Genomic DNA, 18,888 nt, shown 5'->3' with positions numbered 1-18,888 from the left:
AAGTTTCACTGCTCTCATCAGAGTACATGCTTGCCCTTAACGTTACTAAGCTGAAACCTGTCCCTCCCTAGTTTAACACGCACGACTTCAGCCTCCTACAAGAGTTCTTCGTGGCCTTGTGTGATACTTGAAGCCTACTGCGCCTTTAAATTTGCTCTTATTGTGCTTTATCTGTTTAGTCTTGTATTTATTTTTATTTTACAATATACCAAGTTTACCTGGATTTAATTGAGTGCAGTCTCTGTGTTAACGGTTCAGACAAATCTCGCGATATCTCTCCCTAGCAACTCAATTGTTATCCTTAGATACCATAGTCTCGCAAGCTCAACGCCCATCAAACATCGAAAAGGTGAGCCTCTCTTCCTCTTTGGCTACAGTGTTTTTTAAAACACATTTGGTAAGTAGGTTTCACACAGCGTGTTTTGTATCGTTTAGTGTTAAACTTACATCACATCGGTTTAAACGAGCTCCTACTTTCTGCTCCTGTCACTCATTTTCAGTAGTGCGGCTAAAGTTTATTAAGTCAGCAGGCCCGTTTGGTTTGAAACATGGCAGCACCATTTACCAGGAAAGAAAATACTGTGTAGTACTGCTGACGTTAATTACATAACGATTTTTCTTTTCTTTTCTTTTCTTTTTTGGTGTTATTTATGAAAATGAAAACAACAAGCAACAAAAGACTGCAAATATTTGGCCAGAAAGGTGTAGCCTGAAGTTTTAGCTTATTACCCAGTTTGATTCTTCTACTCCATTCCCCTCCTACTTATAAACTACTAGAAATTACTTAAATAGAAGCTTCTAACAAAGTGAAGTAGGCAAAAAGAGCGCAAAAAGCTGCACATCATGTCACGATCTAAAGCAGGGGTGTCCAACTCCAATCCTCAAGAAACAGCTGAGAAACAAAGTCATTGACATCTATCAGCCTGGAACGGGTTACAAAGGAATTTCTAAGGCTTTGGGATTCACGGTGAGAGCATTATTCACAAATGAAGAAAACAATGATAAACCTTCCCAGAAGTGGCCCGTCTACCAAAATTACTCAAAGAGTCTGTCAGTAATTCAAACAAAAGAACCCAGAACAATATCTGGATAACCGCAGGCCTTATTTGCCTCAGTAAACGTCAGAGTTCATGATTCAACAGTAAGAAAACGACTGAGCAAAAATGCTGCTGATGTCTCATCTCACATTTGCAAAAAAACCATCTTGATGATTCCCAAGTGTTTGAGGAAAATGTTCCGTGGACTGACGAGCCTTTTGGAAGGTTTAAGTCCTGTTACATCTGGCGTAAAACTAACACAGCATTTCATAAAGAGAGCGTCATACCAACAGCCAGACATGACGGTGGTAGTATCATGACTGCGGCTGCTTTGCTGCTTCAGGAGCTGGACGACTTGCTATAAATGATGGAACCATGAATTCTGCGTTCTACCAGAAAGTCCATGTTGACCATCAGTTTGTTATGCAGCAGGACAAAGTGTTGTAGTCAATACCTGGACCATATATATGTATAAATAAATTTATTATATACATTGGTTACTTGGAACATTTAAATATGGGGGGTATAAAAGAAATCAGGAAGGGGGCAAATACCTTTTCACACCAGTGTATGTTGTTATGTTCCACAATAATTTGTATTCTTCACTCTTAGATTGCCATTCACATGCAGTCACCTGATGAAAGCCAGGTCTGGGGCCCTGGCCAGTCCCTATGGGGCCTGATCGCTGAACATATTTCTGAGTCAGAGCTGCCAAAGATCTACACCGCACTGGGCCATTCCTTGGTAGATGTGTACATGGACATGCACACTGAGGTGAGAGAAGTTTTATAACTCCAGTGTTTGATGTCTTCTGTCTGCATACAGTACCACAACACCTGGTTTGTAAGTTGAAAGGTCCCTCTTCACAGTCAGCAGATTGTTTCATCATTCATATGGTTTTATTTCTTTGAGGAATTCACGCTGGGTCTGTTTCTAGCAGGATTTAACAAAAGTACTACCACAACTTCTGCAAGAATTTCCTTTTGGGCAGAAGCAAATCAAAACATTGCTCAGCTAAGCATTCCTAGCCAAACAATTTAAGGACTCTGGTTTAAGGCTGTGTAAGTAGGTTAGTTTTGCTGCATATATTCATTACTTACAATTCCCAGACTCCATAATAAAAGTGAAATGTGGGTTAGCTGGCACGGCGCCACAATGAGATCCAAATGTGAGCCAGACAGACTTCAATATTTATTCCAGAGCAGCTAAACTCTCAGACCTACAGGGACTTGAAATGGCTCACAACTCATTAAACAAGCACATTTAAAATCAAGACTGCGGTGAAAATGTTCATTAAAAGAGGAAAAGTTTTGAGAAGAGTCAAAGTGAAACATGTCAGGGAAGAAACTGTGACTTCCTGATACTCATTAATAAAAAACTGTGAAGAACTGAGAAATGTAATTATATATTCATTCAAATTGAAATATCTTATTCCAGCTTTCATACTGTGGCTTGATGTGATACAACCACTGAACCAAAGCTGTGGTAAAACATATTTCTATTGTCTGTCCTTTTTTCTTTCTCAAATAATGAATTCTTAAAAAGCATTTTTTTCTAATAAGTGCATCTGGCTCTGTGGGCATTTTTGCCTCAGACATGTAGACCCCTGATTAGAGACAGCAGTGCACTCCGTGAGATGGATAAAACCTGTGTCAAATCAACTCGTGGATCCATCCACTGTGGCGACGCTTGGGAAATAAGGGATCAGTCAAATGTACCTTCCAAAAAAAAGTGCAAAGTCAGGGCATCGTTTTCTTTTTCCATAAAAAGCAACCAAACACCTCAATAAAGAAAAATAAAGAACTGTAAAAGATAATTTCTAATGAATCTATGATCAGCTGACTAAAGAAATAAGTGAAAGCTGAAACACTCAAATGACAGACCTCAGACAGACAGTTGTGCTTCTGCACTTAAGATCAAGTTTGTAGGCTTTCTTTTCACCACCTTCTGAGGAACAGAAATTTCTCGTGCTTGGCTGTTTATTGTCTGGACTCCTCCAGTTTCTGAGGTGTAACTGAGCAAGACAGTGAAGCCAAACACCTTGCAGTGGCAGCATTTGGTGTGTGTTAATGAATGAATGAGAAACACTGCAAATGCTTTGTAGAGCCTCTGAGGTTAAAAGCCACTACTAAATGCAGACCATTCACTCTTTACCAGCTTCTTTCTTCTGCTTGTTTAGTACTAAAATCTTTCCATGTGTTGGTCAGCCCTCCTTTCCATGCCGTGCCCCAATGGTTCAGTCACTGCTCACACAAAAAAAAGAAAAGGAAACCACCTGGATGTGCTTTAACTCGGCTCTAGAGGCCTGCCATGTAGATTCTTACCACATATAATATTTGTAGCAGTTTCTATGTGAAATCCACACAACAACTGTACGGCATGCAGGTACTCCTTCTCACTACTGCAAAATAATTCAGCATATGCACAACCCCGCACACACTATATACACACAGAAAGAAGCTCAGTAAGCTGAGTCACTCAGGGGGTCGGTATAACAGGGTTAAAGAGGCTAATCCTCAACTGTTGATAAGACTGTTAGCTACATATAATTTGACTCGACTGTGTGTATGTGTGCGTCAGCTTTGATTGTGCGCCTGTACCCTTGCACGTGTATGTGTGTGTGACTTTGAGTATTGCTCTGACATTTCTTCATCTACAGTTCAGTGTGTCTGACTGTAAAGCTTCCAGGTGGAATAACAGACTTGAGGCTAAAAGCTCTGAGAATTATTCAGGAAAAATAGAGCAGAGAGGGCCTTATCTGACTGTCACACAAGTACATTCAGGTTTTGATTCAGTCTTTACATTTACTTTAGGATGGATCACTTTCATTTTTCTCTCCACGGCTCTCTGTATGTCTTTTCTTTCTCTTTTCTGTCTATGTTTCTCTTGCAGCCACATAATGACTTCCATTCCTCAGTGAGCCACTGTGAAAAGTAATAGCAGATCTGCAGGTGTCTCCTCCATTCCTCAGCGCTGCCATTCCTCTCTCCATCAAGGCCCTCATTGTCTAAGGCGGCAGGATCAGAGAAAATATTAGACTCTCCCTATAAGGCCCGATCTCTCCCTGAACTCTCACTTTCACTCTGTCTTTCTCTCTTTCATCCCCAAAGTTAAATATTTTCAAAAACCCAATTTAAGTAGTTCAGCAAAACTGAAACGTTTCACCGGTGTTCCCTTGAAATAGCATTTGGATGAGATTGGCTTACTGCTGAGGAAAAAGGGAAAAACATCCAGAAACAACTCATTAGCCAGTGAGCCATGAATCCTTTAATATAAACACCTCAACGCCTAAAGGCACATGGCGGAAGTTAGTGTGTTTGTATGTGTTCACCATGATAGGGTGTAAATGCTGGCGTTACGAGAGGATGTGCACACACACACATACACATGCAAAGACCAGAAGTGCTATGTTTAATATCCTTCTTTTGAAGTAAAGTCTTTGCATCATGACATAAATGATTGGCAAGCAACAGGTGTCGAGGTGCTAATGGGATCCAGACTTCACTGAGGCATGAGCATTCACACGCGCTACAAAGAATAAAAAGGTTCTTGGCCTCAAAATGAACAGAGGTGTTTGTCTAATTTTCAGCCCAAGACATATAGTAGCCAGTGTGGTGTGAAAGCATGCTAACGGTGTATGTCGTTTTCAGATTTATATCGATTTTCTTTCTCCTTTGTCCCTGTGGATGTAGAAGTTGTATTTCTTCCTGTTCCAAGAAGACTGTCAACTGTGCACAACAGTTTACAGTAAACAAGCTCTTCTTGCATCAGTGACAGCCAAGAAAATGTCTGCTCCTTGTAGTATTTAGTATTTGCACTGTCAGTGGAAATATTTATCTGTCCCTCAGTTTAACAGATTCTTTTTTCAGTGTAGAACTTCTGAGTCACTGTGAGGGAAACTACTTGTATCCTTACATTGAGTAAATACTAGTAGATTACCTTTAAAGTAACTGGTGGTCTTTTTCATTTCAACTTTCATGTCCAACCTTTTTTGAATTCTGCCGCTTGTGAGCCTCTGTTATTTCAGTTTTCCCCTGCTTTCCAGCCTATTAGCCATGCAGGCTTCTGTCTTACATCATTGTCATCACTTTCTCTGCTTCACCTCCAGGTGGGCGTGGGCGTGTTGCAGTATGCAGATTGTAAACAGATTGCACAAACCTGTTGTTTCCAAATGAAATTGATTTACTAACTTGTGCACAGTGGTAACAAAATAGGCCGATGGGCGTTTCATAATTCTCATGGTAATTTTCCCTGCACACTTGTATTTTGCACCAATTACATTTCCATGTAGATATGAGTAAATGTGGGACTTTTAAACACTTGTCTCACTGTGGTACCTTTTGCAGGCAGAGATGTGGCACAAGATGTGGCAGGAGAACCAGCGAAGTGGAAAGCACGGCGGTGGGGCGGGGACCCTGCTCCCATGTCTGCAGAGTGCCCCTCTAGTTGACCCCCCTGCTGTGAAAGAGCTTTTGAGAGCTGAGGTCAAGATGTTACTACAGACTCTCGGAGAGAAAGCCAGCAGGGCAGGAAGGTAGGTGGAACATCTCACATACTCAGATCAACACTGCTGGACATGCTTAATGAACTAGTTATGGCGCTTTTATTCATCAGTCTCTGCTACAGCCTTGAAATGCACTTCAAAGTTTGGAGAATAACTTAATTTGTTATCTTGATAATGTTACCATCTATCCACTCTAACTAGAGCCTGTCCCATCTATCATATGGTGAGATGTGAGGGTACACCCTGGTCAGGTCACCAGTCTGTCCCAGGACTAAGTGACAATACATTGAACATTTTCTTAAGAAATTAAAAGCTTTATTAGTTTGTTTTTTTTATCCTGACTTTTTATGCCCATTTTATACATTTCTTTCTTTCCCCTGATCATTCATGTCTTTCCTTTATTCACCAGCCATTAGGTGGGCTGATCAGATGAGTTAAGACCATGGTCTCACACGTTTTACGTCATTTCTCCCTCCTGACAAAAAGTACCATAAAATGCTATTTTGTGCTCCCATGTCGGTTACAAATGGCATGGGAAAGCAGAAGGACAAAGGTTTTTGGAGACGGGAACTGGTGTGGGAATTGAGGAACAATAGGACAATTATAGGAGCGAGACACAGTGATAGATGACTGCAAACACTAGACTCGCACTCAGTGCAAGCTCTGTCGAATTGCAGATATGTTTTACTTTAAATGGGAGCCAAATACTCATCTTCAAAATCTTGTGAAAAGTTAGTATAGAATTGCAACAACTTTGAAGGAAAAGAAAGGCTGATTGAGATCCAGTGAAGGGCACTCAGGGAGACAGCTTTGAGACTTAGTACTCTATATCTGCTTTATATGTCATCAGGGAGTTATAAGCGTCTCAAGAAGTAGTAATAAAACTTCCTAATTCCTGTTTTTTCATCTTTTTTTAAAATGTTTTACAGCTAATCGTATAATGCAGGTCAGAGATAAGCTTGTAACAACTGGCAATTTAATGACATGGATTAAAATACTCTGGAGAATGTCATAAAACCATTGGCAGAGCAATATTGGTTACCAGCACTGCCCTGCATTCTCACATTAAGACATAATGCCTTTGTGAGGAGGTGTGTGTGAGAGACTGAGACTATGTATGTTTAAGGTAGCAACTACCCCAACAACTTGCAGTTTGCAGCCAGGAATGCTGCCGCATGACTTCTCTGGTTTTGCTGAGGCCTTTTAGGACATAAGATGGATTGCACTCCGCTTTGTGGCTTACCATTTATTGCCTGTCAATTTGTGCAGGCTGTTGTAGGCTGGAGGCAGCTTTTTATTCTGTGGGTTTCTGTGGACCTTTAAAAAGTTGTGAAAAGCCAATAATCAGAAATTTAGGCTTTAAATTGGACTTGATGAAAGGATTAAGAAGTTTAAGAAGTTTACTTTAAATAAGTGATGTGGTAATTAAAAAAGAACCATAAAGACACCTTAAGAAAGACACCAGCAAAGGCCTGCCCTGTTTACAGTATAAGTATCACCAAAGTCCAACCTGATTGCCATCCAGTCTTCACTAACAGCGCAGAATGAGTGGCAATCAGGTTGTCCTTGTTTTTTTGTCTTTTTAAATGTAGTTATTTGCGTTTGAGCTATTTGTGGGTATAAATTACGGGTTGATCTAATATTGTTTGTTTGTTTGTTTTATTAATCATGTCTTTCAAATGGTAAAAATGCCATAAAGACTGACATTTCCCAAACCCAAAGAAATAAATGTTAGAAAAGTCCTTATTTTGTGTGTTTAGTAGTTAAAATTGCACCATGGAAATGTTTTATCACCTCTTTGCTGTCTATGTGTGATTGGCACACAGTTGACATACACAAGAAGTTGAATAATTTGCAGGTATTTGATTAGACGAATTAAACTCCGTATAAAGTCTACACTATATGGTCAAAGTACTGGGCCACCTACACATCTAACCTACAGGAGCTTTTACAACCAGTTGTTAATCCAAAGGCATTAATATGGCTTTGGTCTCCCTGTTGCTGCTATAACACCTTCCACTCTTCTGAGAAGGTTTTCATTGAGATTTTGGAATGTGTCTGAGTTCTTGCCATTTTTTATCCAGAAAAGTACTGTTCACCACAGCCTGGTTCAGTCTTGGTTCCAGTTCATCCTAAAGGTGCTTGCTAGGATTGAGGTCAGGGCTCTGTGCAGGCCAATCACGTTCTTCTACACAAAACTCATCCAACTATGGATGTTACTTTGTGCACTGGAGCATGCAGGGGCAGAAAATGGCCTTTCCCAAACTGTTAAAGATGGAAGCATAGAATTGTCCAAGATGTCTGAAGCATTAAAAAGGGCCTCAGCGCAGCTCCAGAAAAACAACCCAATTAAAGATGTATTAAACCCACTCCTTCTCCACCAAACTTTACAGTCAGGCAGGTAAAGTTTTTTTTGGCATTACATGCTGGCTGATAGAAATGTGTGATTTCACCACTTCACAGAACACATTTCCACTGCTCTCAAGCTCAGTGGCCGCATCCTTCACACCACTCCATTTCAATGCTAACATTGTGCTTGGTAATGTAAAGCCTAGAAACCAGTGCCATGAGGCTTCCAGCACAGTTTGTGTACTGAAAGTTTGTGTGCTTCCAGCACATGTTAGATCCAGCACACTGTGCTGATGTTAGATCCAGAGGAGGTTCAGAGCTCTGCAGTTACAGAGTCAGCAGCGAGTTGGCGACTTTTACGCACTATGCACCTCAGGACTCAGCGACCCTGCTCTGCAACTTTACATGGTCATTCACTTCATGGGCGAGTTGCTGTGGCTCCTAAACGCTTCCACTTTGCTGTAATACCACTTACAGTTGATGGTGGAATATCTAGGAGGGAAGATATTTCACAAACTGACTAACTGTCGCAGCTGTGACATCCTATTACAGCACCATGCTCGAATTCATTCATCTATTAGTTGAGAAATATTTCAGTCTTGATCAAAGTTAACCAACAGACCAGCACTGCCCTCCACTGACTGGCTGTTTTTTTTTATTTTTTTATTTAAGACTTCTTTCTCCACAGTCTCCTACTGAATCTAGTTCGTGGATCAAAAAAAATATAAAATGTTACATTGGTGCGTGTTATGACAGCTCAGTTGACAGGGATTTATTTTGAAGCAATCTTAAAGGGATTTTTTTCTACAGATGGTAGCAAGGCCTGATGTTTAAGCTGACAATCCAATATCCATAAGGCTACAGGTCTGATGCCCAGAACAGCAGAGTGTCTTATTAACGTGTCACTGAGCAAGACACAAACTGAAGCCTCGCTCACTTGCAAAACACAAGTCACTCTTGTAAAGTGCTCTAGTTTGGATGTAAATGGATTATAAAAAGTACCATTCAGACCGAGAAACAAGCCTGTTGTTATTGGCTGGGAGGGAATAGTGCCAAAAAAAGGCATTGGTGCCACGCAGACTGTGCCAGTGCAAATCACCTTTTCTCTTTGAAGTTGGCTTCTGTGTAGTTGTTGACCTTGATGCATGGTACTGTGTGTGTGATCCAGGTCTTTGAACGTTCAATTAGGCTAAGTCCCAAGTGCATATCGGCTGAATGGCTTTCAGGAATAAGCCTAACACACACTTCTCGCTGATGCCACTTTCACTGTAGAGCTCGACAACCATCTGTTTAATTTAATATGCTCTGTTGGCGTTAAAATTAAGAATACATACATCAAGGTGTGGACCTCTCATACAAAGTATTTGTACCTTTAAAAAAAAAAGGTTTACTAGACATTTACCTGACAGGACTGGTTTCAGCAATAGTTGTTGATGCAGTCGGTGCTGCATTTTTCTGTGTTTAAGTCGTTTGTATGAGGCGGTGGGGGTGGGTGTGTGCCTTGTAAAGCTGACTGATTTATCTTGTAGGCTTCCTCCTGTGTGGTCCTGATGTTCCTACCATTCAGTCTCTTACACATACACAAACACACATAGATGCATATCGTTGCCAGATTCGCATAAAAACATGCATTTTCTATTGCGCAGTGACTGTGAAATTAAGCAGAATGGACCAGACAGAGAGCTACCTCACCTGCAGCTGCCCCTGTGGTTTGGCTTTCTCCATGAGTGAAGAATTAATGCTGCTGCTGTATAACTTTTCTGCTTTGAGATATACATGCTTTTTAAAGATAACTTGTGGACACGTTTTAAAAATTTAATTCAATAAGAAGAGACCATTTGGAATAGCAGAACATGATTTATTGATATACAGAATTCAGTTAAGCTATTTGGCAATTAGATTTCAAAAACCCATCGTAGCAGAACAGCGTCCCACCAGTGACAGGAAGTAGGGCAGGACCCCCTGGAGGGCGGTGATGGTGAAGATGAAGATGAAGGCTTGGATGGCGCCCTGAGTGACTCGGGTGCTGTGGAGATGGGGAAGAAGTGGGTTGCGTGAATGAAAGTCTGAAAGAGAGAATGACAGAAGAGCACTGAGGTTTAAATTAAACAGATTGGAAGCTGATTGGGTTGAAGCTGACAGGCAAGAAGATGATTGGACTAGAACAGTGATGTCAGCATTGAGTTTTGAGAGCCTGTGAAAGTGGGACTGATACAAAGAATAGACTGGCAGGCAAAAACCACCAGTGCAGATGAGTGCTTACAGATCTTTCTTACTGAACTTATGCTTATGCTTCATTATATTCTTAACACCAAACAGCACATTCTACCACAACTTTTCTCACTTTTCCAACCAGTATTACTGCAGTGTAGCTGTCATGCCGCTGAAATCATTAGCAGATCCTATGAAAAAGTGCAAAGCGCTTGGATACAGTTTCAACCTCTTTTAGGCAATGCAAAGGATTAAAGCACTGTGGAAAACTGCAGAAAAGCAAAAGCTCAATCTGTGGCTCTTTTGTATTAGAGATGTTGAGGAGCTCCTGCATCGGTACAAACCTGAGACTCTAAACTACGCCCTCGGCCACCGAGACAGATGTCATACTAATTGCACCAACCCTAAAGATACTGACAGTGGAAGCAGGTTAGCAAGAGCCCAGGCTTGCTTAATTTACTGAGATTATGCAGAACTTGATAAAGTCTTGTAATCTTCTGTCTTCAATTCCAACCTGTCCCTCTTTAGGCCGGACTCCCGCTGCTCAGTCCAGTCCAGAGCTGAAGATGAGATCGAAGCGGTGAGAGGAAAGCTTAATGTCACCGAGATAGACCAAGTGGTTGATCGACTCAGGTGAGTTTGAGCCATGTTAAGGATTTCAAAAGCCTTAAAAAATTTTTGTTAAGTATTTGAATCAACTTTGAACTGGGTCATTTGTACCAAAGGGAATATTATCATCTGAATGTACAGATCTGTACTACTTTCAGACTTTTATTTGTTAAGTTTTTAAATCCCTCAGCTTTTCTGTTTGTGGGTCATTTGAAGTGTTCACATGTGGTTGTTGTCTGAAGCTGCAGCAGTCTTCACCATACTTGGCACCAAATAGCAGATAGATAGTGATAGTCTGTTAAAGCTAAGAAGCTGAGGGCAAGGCATCAAAACCTGAAACTTGAGGCTCGAAACAACGCTGTTGCTGGGTATCTGTGGTATGTGTAAGTAAGCAACATTGATGTCACACGTTCTCAAAGTTACAGAGCTAAAAGAAAAACAAAAGAACAGAAAATCTTTTAATGCTAGTGAAATGATTTTTTTAAAAGAGGCTCAGTGCTTGCTGTGAATCCACAAAGTCTGCCCTTCAGGGTCGAATGATTAGAATTTATTTACAAATCCGGCAGTATCGCCCTAATACATCCAGATTTTAATAAGCAAATACATTATCACACCTTCCTTTAAAGAACCTTTATTATTGTACTTAAAACACTTTCAGTGTTGTCATTCATTACTTTTTTGTATCAATACAACATATTGTTATTTGGATTGTGCTGTTCGGAGAAAGCACCGGTTGTATCGATCAGTCTTCTGTGAAATCAAACCAGTCTGTATGCTCTAGAGCATACAGTCTGGTTTGATTTCACAATAAACAAACAGCTGTTTGTTTATTGTGACCCCTAAAATCTTTTTCCGTACCTCCTTATATATGACCCTGTAGTGCACCATCTATACACACCCAACTTAGTGGAATAACGTAAGGGCATACATGCGGTCCAAACTGGGAAAGAGCACAGTTCACACTGGTACAATAGTTAAAGAATGAACTCTTGTCCTGGTTTTTGTAATACAGTCTAGCAGCGACACATCTTGCATATAATTTTTTTTGTGACTGACTCATTCATATTTGGTCTTTGTAACTCTGAAAGTCAGAGTTTCTCTGAGCCCTCTCATTTTCCCCTTAATTTCCCCCTCAGCCTTCCTCTGTGGCTTTTGTCATTGCCCTGCCTCCTTCACGCTCCATCCCTCCGTTTCTTCCTTCACCCCTCGCTCTGAGGCCCACGGGGCAAAGCAGTCGCTGGAGCTACCTTAGAAAAACGCCTCCCTCCCTCTCTCTCTTTCTCCCATTTCCTGCCTAGACCAGAACAAAAGGCCCCATTGTCAATAAATGGATCCCAGACCCGACCAGAGCCAGCAGAAGATTCTTTTTCATTTGAAAGAAGTGAATAAAATCTACTACGGTTATGTAACTGGAGAAGGGCAAAGATAGGGAGGGAAAAGAAAAATAGGACACTGTTTCCTCTGTACCGTATGAAAACTGCAGAGGATAAAGTCTGAGCAATGCACCTATTCTGTTGTCGCTGCCTGTGTTTTCCATCCTATTGAAACTGATATTTATCTGTCAGTCTGTCTGTCTATCCATCCATGCAGAGCTCTCCTAATAGGGGAATGTGAAGAACTGACCAGACTGGTGAAGCATATAAAGGTAAGAAGATCAGGATGGAACAGCCACCTATCAAATGAATGCTTACGCAACCTTTTTTTTTTGTTAGTTGCCAGTGCAACACTGATGAAAATCCTACAGTTATTTACAGGTGACTGCACCAAAACAGCTGTGAATTTTACACATCAAAACAATCCATGAATTATGAGCATCGCGAAGGACTGTGAGGCCTGAATAATATGTGCTTTATAAATATGTAGCATAATCTGTAGAGTAGGGTTTTTCTTCAGGTGTAATTTTTCCTCTTAATCCCCAAACTGAGAGTTTACCTTCATCCAAAGTTTCTTCAGCTACAGAGAAAGAAACTACATACAAAATAGCATTTTTAGCATTTAGCATTTTTCGAGCTTGAGTTGTTTGATGCATGTTCATCGTTTCCATTACACTGACTTCCTCGTGCGTCAGCATATTTTTAGTCTGAAAGACAAAAGATATGTTTTTCCCTCTTAGTTTCAGTCCCTTAGGCAGTCCTGCTAATTCTCTTTTTGGCGGTGAAGCCCAGCCAGGGCGAACATTTTCACAAATCAGCATGCATGCACACTCACAAAAGCCTGCAAAGCCTCAGTCTGAACTTGTATTTTCCATTTTTCCAGCCAAGAGTAAGATCAATCTCCTCCCAATCAATCAAATGGCATATAAAGACATTTTCACACACATACACACACACACACACACTCGATCTAACTACACATGTACGTTATCACAGAAACAGAGTGAGTTTAGCCAGATGTAGGACTTCTCTGCTGCCCAGATGTTGAAGTTATCTCTCTGTACACTCTTTTTGTGTCTGACCATCTACAAGTGTTGCATTGCCAAGAGCTTCTCTTGGAAATATTAGAAACCTAAGCAAAGAACAGACACTCAAGTTCACTGCATGTTTTCAAGGACCCAGCAGTGGATGAAGTGTTGTTGTGCCTGAAGCGCAAACAGCTTCTTAAATTACTTAAACGATCCTGTGAGGCGAAGATGCCATTAAAAAGATAAACAAAGCGGGAAAGGTACACAATATTGAAACCCTCATTGAGCTTTTTATTGTTGACAAAGTAAAACCCCGTGTAGGAGAGTGAAGATAAAGAGGAAACGCGACCCAAGCATGTGTTAGCTTTAAAAGCCTGACGGTGGGAAGTTAATTTTAACCACTTTTCTTTGTCTCTCTTAGATCTCATTTAAAAGAGATTGCAATCAGTGCCAGTAAGGAAATTGTTTCCTTAAGCAAGTGTCTGCTGTCTGATGTGCGATTGGCATGAACTCACTGTGCATGTTCAGTCACAGATGTGGGGACCGTGTTGGCCTTACATTGTGCAAGTCATCATTACCTTATTAAGAGTGAGCGCTTCAGATCTTGGAACAACACTGGCCTCAGGATCTTCTGTGTGACTTGTTCGATTATTAACAATTCTACAATCTCACCACATCTGAGGCGGTCATAAAGGAATCGACAGTGAAGATTTAGAAGTAGTTCACAGACTTGTGTATATTTTTCTTTAAATCACCAATTCTCTTTCTGTGTGTTTTTCAAGGGGAATTCAGATTCTGCTCCAAATTGGAAGACGTTATGGAGAGGCAGAGCTAAGCAGGAAAACATTTGAATGTTCAAGTCAGAGTTTTAGATCATAATTGTTAACCTCTGTTTTGTTCCAAGGGCTGCTTTTAATTTCTACATTTTTGGGGAGGCTTTTTCTTGTTTACGTAATCAACCACATGTTCTAAATGCTACGCCTGTCAGCCAGTAAGCTTTTTACTACGCACAGCTGAGGTTTCTATTGATTTAGAGTTATTCAGTGCAGTTAAATTATATTGTTTTTAAAACAGCTATTAAACAAAGGCATATCAGGCATATAGGGATTGTTACAGTATGAGCTAATTGCTTTTTTAGTGCTGGATGTAGCGGCCAATCATAAAATGGTCCTAAACACAGTCATAATGACCCATTTTCTCTTAGCAGGAGGGAGAGATAGTGACTTGGACCAGCACCAAACAAACAACTCTTAATGACAGTAGATAGGAGGAACTCACACATGTATACACAAACCTCTACTGATCCTTGTTTGAGTGTACTGAGTATAAAACACTCGAGCTGCGGAAAATATGTAAAAAAAAACAAAAACATCCTTACTCTAAAGTAAAGCACAGGTTTACACACAATTTTACACAATCTGTTAATAAGTGAACTTTTTCTTTTATGGACACTAACTGGTAAATCGGAATCATCATCATGACTCTCTTCACAGCTTTATTACTTATTAGGTCACTGATCTCTTCCATCACAGTCTGACTTTGGCTACGCTTTGAGCTTTACACAAAGTTACTGAAACTTATTTGTTCATAATAAATAAAGGAGTACGTCTCAGTGGAGCCTCTGATATGTAGTCTAAACATCGCAGTCAGCTTTAACTCACTGCTGTCATAGGACTGGAGTCTGTCAGGGATTTCATGATTTATATGATCTTTATTTAAACTGATGGACTGATCTTTGTTTGTGCTATCAGAGGTGCTGCTGGCTTTTAACTTACATTTTATTTTACTTTATTTTATTCATGTTTTTTTTCTATTGAATTGCTAGCAGCCCTGCTCTAGCTCAAAGCTGCCTTACACCCCACCCTACACACCTGGCTTCTAAAATCAACATAATATAGTCCCATCTCAGAGATAAACGAGCACATCACAGTGCAACAGCTAGAGTATTATTACTTCTGTATGGTGATGCATTTCTGACAATACTGACTTTATAAAAGTTATACTGTGTAAAATGTGATTAAAAATGACCTTAATATGTCATCCTAAAAACATCTAAACTATGCAGTTCTGGTTAAACTGGTGTAGCTTCTCCACCAAATGCTACAGTCTGGCCAGAGCCTCATAGATATGCAAGACAAATTCAAGAATTCCTTCACAAATGGTGTTGCAGTTGCTGGAGGATAGTTATTTAACTGTATAATAACATAGGTGCTGAACAGACTTGCTTTTATATAGGATTATAACCAGAATAAAACCAGTTGAGTTGAGCCCACCATTGCAAAAAGAAAGGTGGCACTGGAGTTGAGCTCATCAGTCCAAACTGACTGAAATTGAATGCGATGTATTGTCAATCTGTCTGCATTTATAAAAATGATATTTTCAAAGCTTCACCAATTTGTAAGAGAGTTACTCGACTCAGTTTGAGTCGGCCAACGCTTGCTTGTAAACAGGTTGTCAAAGGTGCAATGGGCTTGCTGTTGAAAGCGTTCACTGCAACTTCTCGTTTTTGCCAAACGAGAAGAAAATTCAGTGCATTCACCAGGCGACAACCAGCTTTTCGTAGTCACAAGGAGGTTGCTGGCCTATTTTTACTCTAGTGTGACTGAGACTTGATAAAACCAACTTATATAAGGTGTTCCATCAGGATGCTGAAAGTATTTATTTATTTTTTTACTGCTTGACCAGCTTGATCAAGCTTGACAGAGCCATCTTAGAGAACCACCACCTCAGGTTATGAAAAGATGGCTGTCATACCGCTTTGAGCTGGATTTTGTAGAAGGATTAAGCTGCCGAGGAAGTTGCCGTAAATGTGTGTCGTGCAGAGGCGGATTTGGGTTCTCATGTATCAGATTAATCACTAAAACATACAGCCTTTCCTAAAATACCACCAAGTCTGCACTGTGGTAATGTGTTCAAACCCCACACGGACCACACAGGCTATTTTTGGAGTGCGTGCGCTTTAGAGTTGTTTTAGATTTCAGTCACTTCTCTGTCAGTGGCACCGCACATACTTTGTCTGTCGCTCTGAAAGACAATACTGGAAGGTTTGGGTTTGAATCCCACTATGAGAACAGGGCAGAGTATGTGCTTTATCTGTCAGTCTCCAGGCCTGTGGGTTTATGTGGGTATGTCTGTGTTTGTGCATGTGCGCACGCGTGCATGTGTGTTTGTGTAATAGTCTGCGGTGGCTATAAAGACTCTTAGTATTTGTGTTGCTGTAAAACGAGAAGGAGGCTGTGCCAGTCTCTGGTAACAAACACATGCACATTAAGACACATTTTGCAATCAGGTCTTTGGTTTTGTGAGTTTCAGACACACACTAACACACAGAGCTCTATGGTTTTCATTTGCTATGGATATCGATGTTTGAAGCCAAATTATGATGGAACACTGCTGCTCAATCATTTAGCGGTTACACACATACACACATTCCTTTCCTTCTCCTCCCGCTGTTAGTTTTATCCTCTTCCCTGTTCCTTTGCTATTTCCAAAGCCTCATCTTAAGCATGTTTAATACATTTATATCCTATTTTTCCAGTGTGTCCTAGTTTGGTGCCACAGCATTATGCTAAATGCTGCTGCGATGACGAGTAGAACTGCACAGTTAACATGAGCTCTCAAGTTTCTCTTTTCTCCTGTGCTTTGTGTTTCTTGCAGGCAAACATTAAACAAAAGTGTCACAGCGGACTTCATAAATCTGAACCTTCACTTGCAGGTTAAGTCACAAATTTTGGCATTTGCTGCCATCTGCTGGCAAAATATTTTGTCCAACATGTCTTTATTTGAGTTTACAATTTGAAACTGATTCCAAGACATATTTATGAATGTAAAACTGAGCTATGCAGGGTCTGTCTTCTGCTGATTAACAGGTAGTTCATGAGTACAAGGAGGCGTTCAGGGATTAGTTAGGATTGACAGGGACTTACATTAATGTTTTTAATTAATATTCACAATATCTCAAAATAGTTTTAATCATATTTGAGACCATTTCATATCTCAGATATGTTGTGTTTGTATATTTGTAGACCTGAGAGAACTTAGAGGAGCTATACAAGTGGATTTGGAGCTCAGCCCCTTTCTGTTCCCACCTTCGTCCCCTTTGCCTGCAAAGAAAGGTTTCAGGTTAGTATGCATTATTATTAGTGACAGCTATGTAATTAATATTAAAATAGCTGCTTCACTTTCGTTGCTTGTTTTTGTCTTCTTATTCCATTAAATATTTTGAATGTGAACACGATGACGCTTTTCCTATAACACCATCTCAAAAAATACCTTCAACTGCTTCTTTTTGTTGTCATTGTGAATGAAAATTCCCTTAATTCGTGAACTTCTGATTCCTTTTCCACAGACTGACAGCAGCACAAAGCTCAGAGAGTCTGAAAACTTTATCTCCTCCATCAGTCCTAAGACCGCATCCACCTCCTCTTCTGTCCCCTCCTATACCCAGGCCTCCAGCTAGACCCCGTCTCTCTAAGATGTCAACATCCAGGACTCACGGTCAGCATAGAGTCACATCAGCTTTTAAAAAGTCAAGCAAAACACCTACCTGCAGCACTGCTGACACATCTGGGCATACACACGGTCTCCTCACCACTGACCACATAATGAGAAATAATAACCAGTGCGGTTTTTGTCCAGAACAAGACAGTGCTGGTCTTTCCTGCAGGACCCCAGATTCTACGGCTAATTTTGAAGTAAAATCTGAGAGAAACTCACCCCTTCACAAAACCCATTTATCAGTAAACTGCAGGATTCACAGCCAAAGCACAGAGTGTGAATGGTCACCGCAGAGGGAGAGAAAGAGCAGCCCTGCGTACAGGCCAAGACACATCAATATCACCCCGTCACCTGTTCCTGCTCCCAGCGGTCTCTGTAATGAAGGAAGTTGCAGCAGCAAAAGTACTGACCAATCTGTGGCAGCGAAATGGAAATCAGGTATTCAAAAGAGGCAGCAGGATAGTAGCTGTGAAGGCAGTTTAGAATCAGCGAGCGCACGGTCATATGCTGATAGCAGGAGGAAGATGTCTGAGAATTCAGTCATGTCTGAAACTCGGAGAACTCCTGCACAGACATGCAGAAGGAAGAGCAACGGTGAGACTTCTAGAAATTTAAGTGGAGCCTTCAGGAATGAAGGCAAAGAGCAACAAAACCTGGGTGGCCAGTGTGCAACACTTTGCCCATCTCATCCTTCAGCTGCATGCAGTCAGCGACCACCAGCAAAGATTAATGAACATTTTTTTACCTCTTCAAAAAAACCACAAGGGGGAAGCACAAGTCAGCCAAAAGAACCAGCAGAGCCCCAGTTTCTCCAGAGGTTTCATCAGCCAGTGCCTCCTACAAGAGTCCAAACTTAAAGACGACTACTACCTGAGGGCAATGGTGTGTCACAAGGAAAAATAAAGTTGGCTTGTAGTTCTGATGGATATTCTGTGTCTTCTAGTCATTTATTTTCTTCTCTTTTTATTTCCAACCTGGATGAGTTGACAGTTGCAAAAAATGTTTTGTTTATATAAGGATTCAAAAAATAATAATAACGGTGCAAAAGTCTCGAGTCACCTCTCATTTCTTTATATATTTAGGATTGAATGCCCTCTATGTTTTCATTTAAGGTACTTTGCTCATACAAGTAGTTACAAGAACACATAATTTGTTATCATTTCTTTTGTTGAGGTAACACAGTTTGACATGAAAGATGATTTTTGTACAAACTATATGATTCCAAAAAGTTTTTAGTGGCAAACTTGCCATATCTTGTCATGGTGTGCAGTGTGTTCCTA

The 18,888-nt window shown here is 40.6% G+C and overlaps 1 protein-coding gene across 2 annotated transcripts; it reads left to right on the top strand.

Moving 5' to 3' along the window:
- The first annotated feature begins 173 nt into the window (after window positions 1-173).
- ccdc24 (coiled-coil domain containing 24) lies at window positions 174-18,493 on the top strand. Of its 2 annotated transcripts, XM_082512117.1 has the most exons (9): window positions 174-349; window positions 1,650-1,811; window positions 5,384-5,571; window positions 10,414-10,530; window positions 10,630-10,734; window positions 12,301-12,355; window positions 16,769-16,826; window positions 17,137-17,233; window positions 17,460-18,493. In XM_082512117.1, exons 2-9 carry the CDS (start codon window positions 1,662-1,664, stop codon window positions 18,463-18,465), a joined length of 1,776 nt encoding a protein of 591 aa, XP_082368243.1. In that variant the 5' UTR covers window positions 174-349; window positions 1,650-1,661; the 3' UTR covers window positions 18,466-18,493. The 2 variants fall into 2 exon arrangements, with proteins under 2 accessions (XP_082368243.1, XP_082368244.1); XM_082512118.1 differs by lacking the exons at window positions 174-349; window positions 1,650-1,811 and adding an exon at window positions 5,163-5,278.
- The last annotated feature ends 395 nt before the right edge of the window (window positions 18,494-18,888 follow it).

This window comes from Aulonocara stuartgranti, assembly GCF_965226115.1.
Source record: "Aulonocara stuartgranti genome assembly, chromosome: 18".
In the NCBI taxonomy this organism is placed as follows: Eukaryota; Metazoa; Chordata; class Actinopteri; order Cichliformes; family Cichlidae; genus Aulonocara; species Aulonocara stuartgranti.
This window is presented reverse-complemented; position numbering and strand designations above follow the sequence as displayed.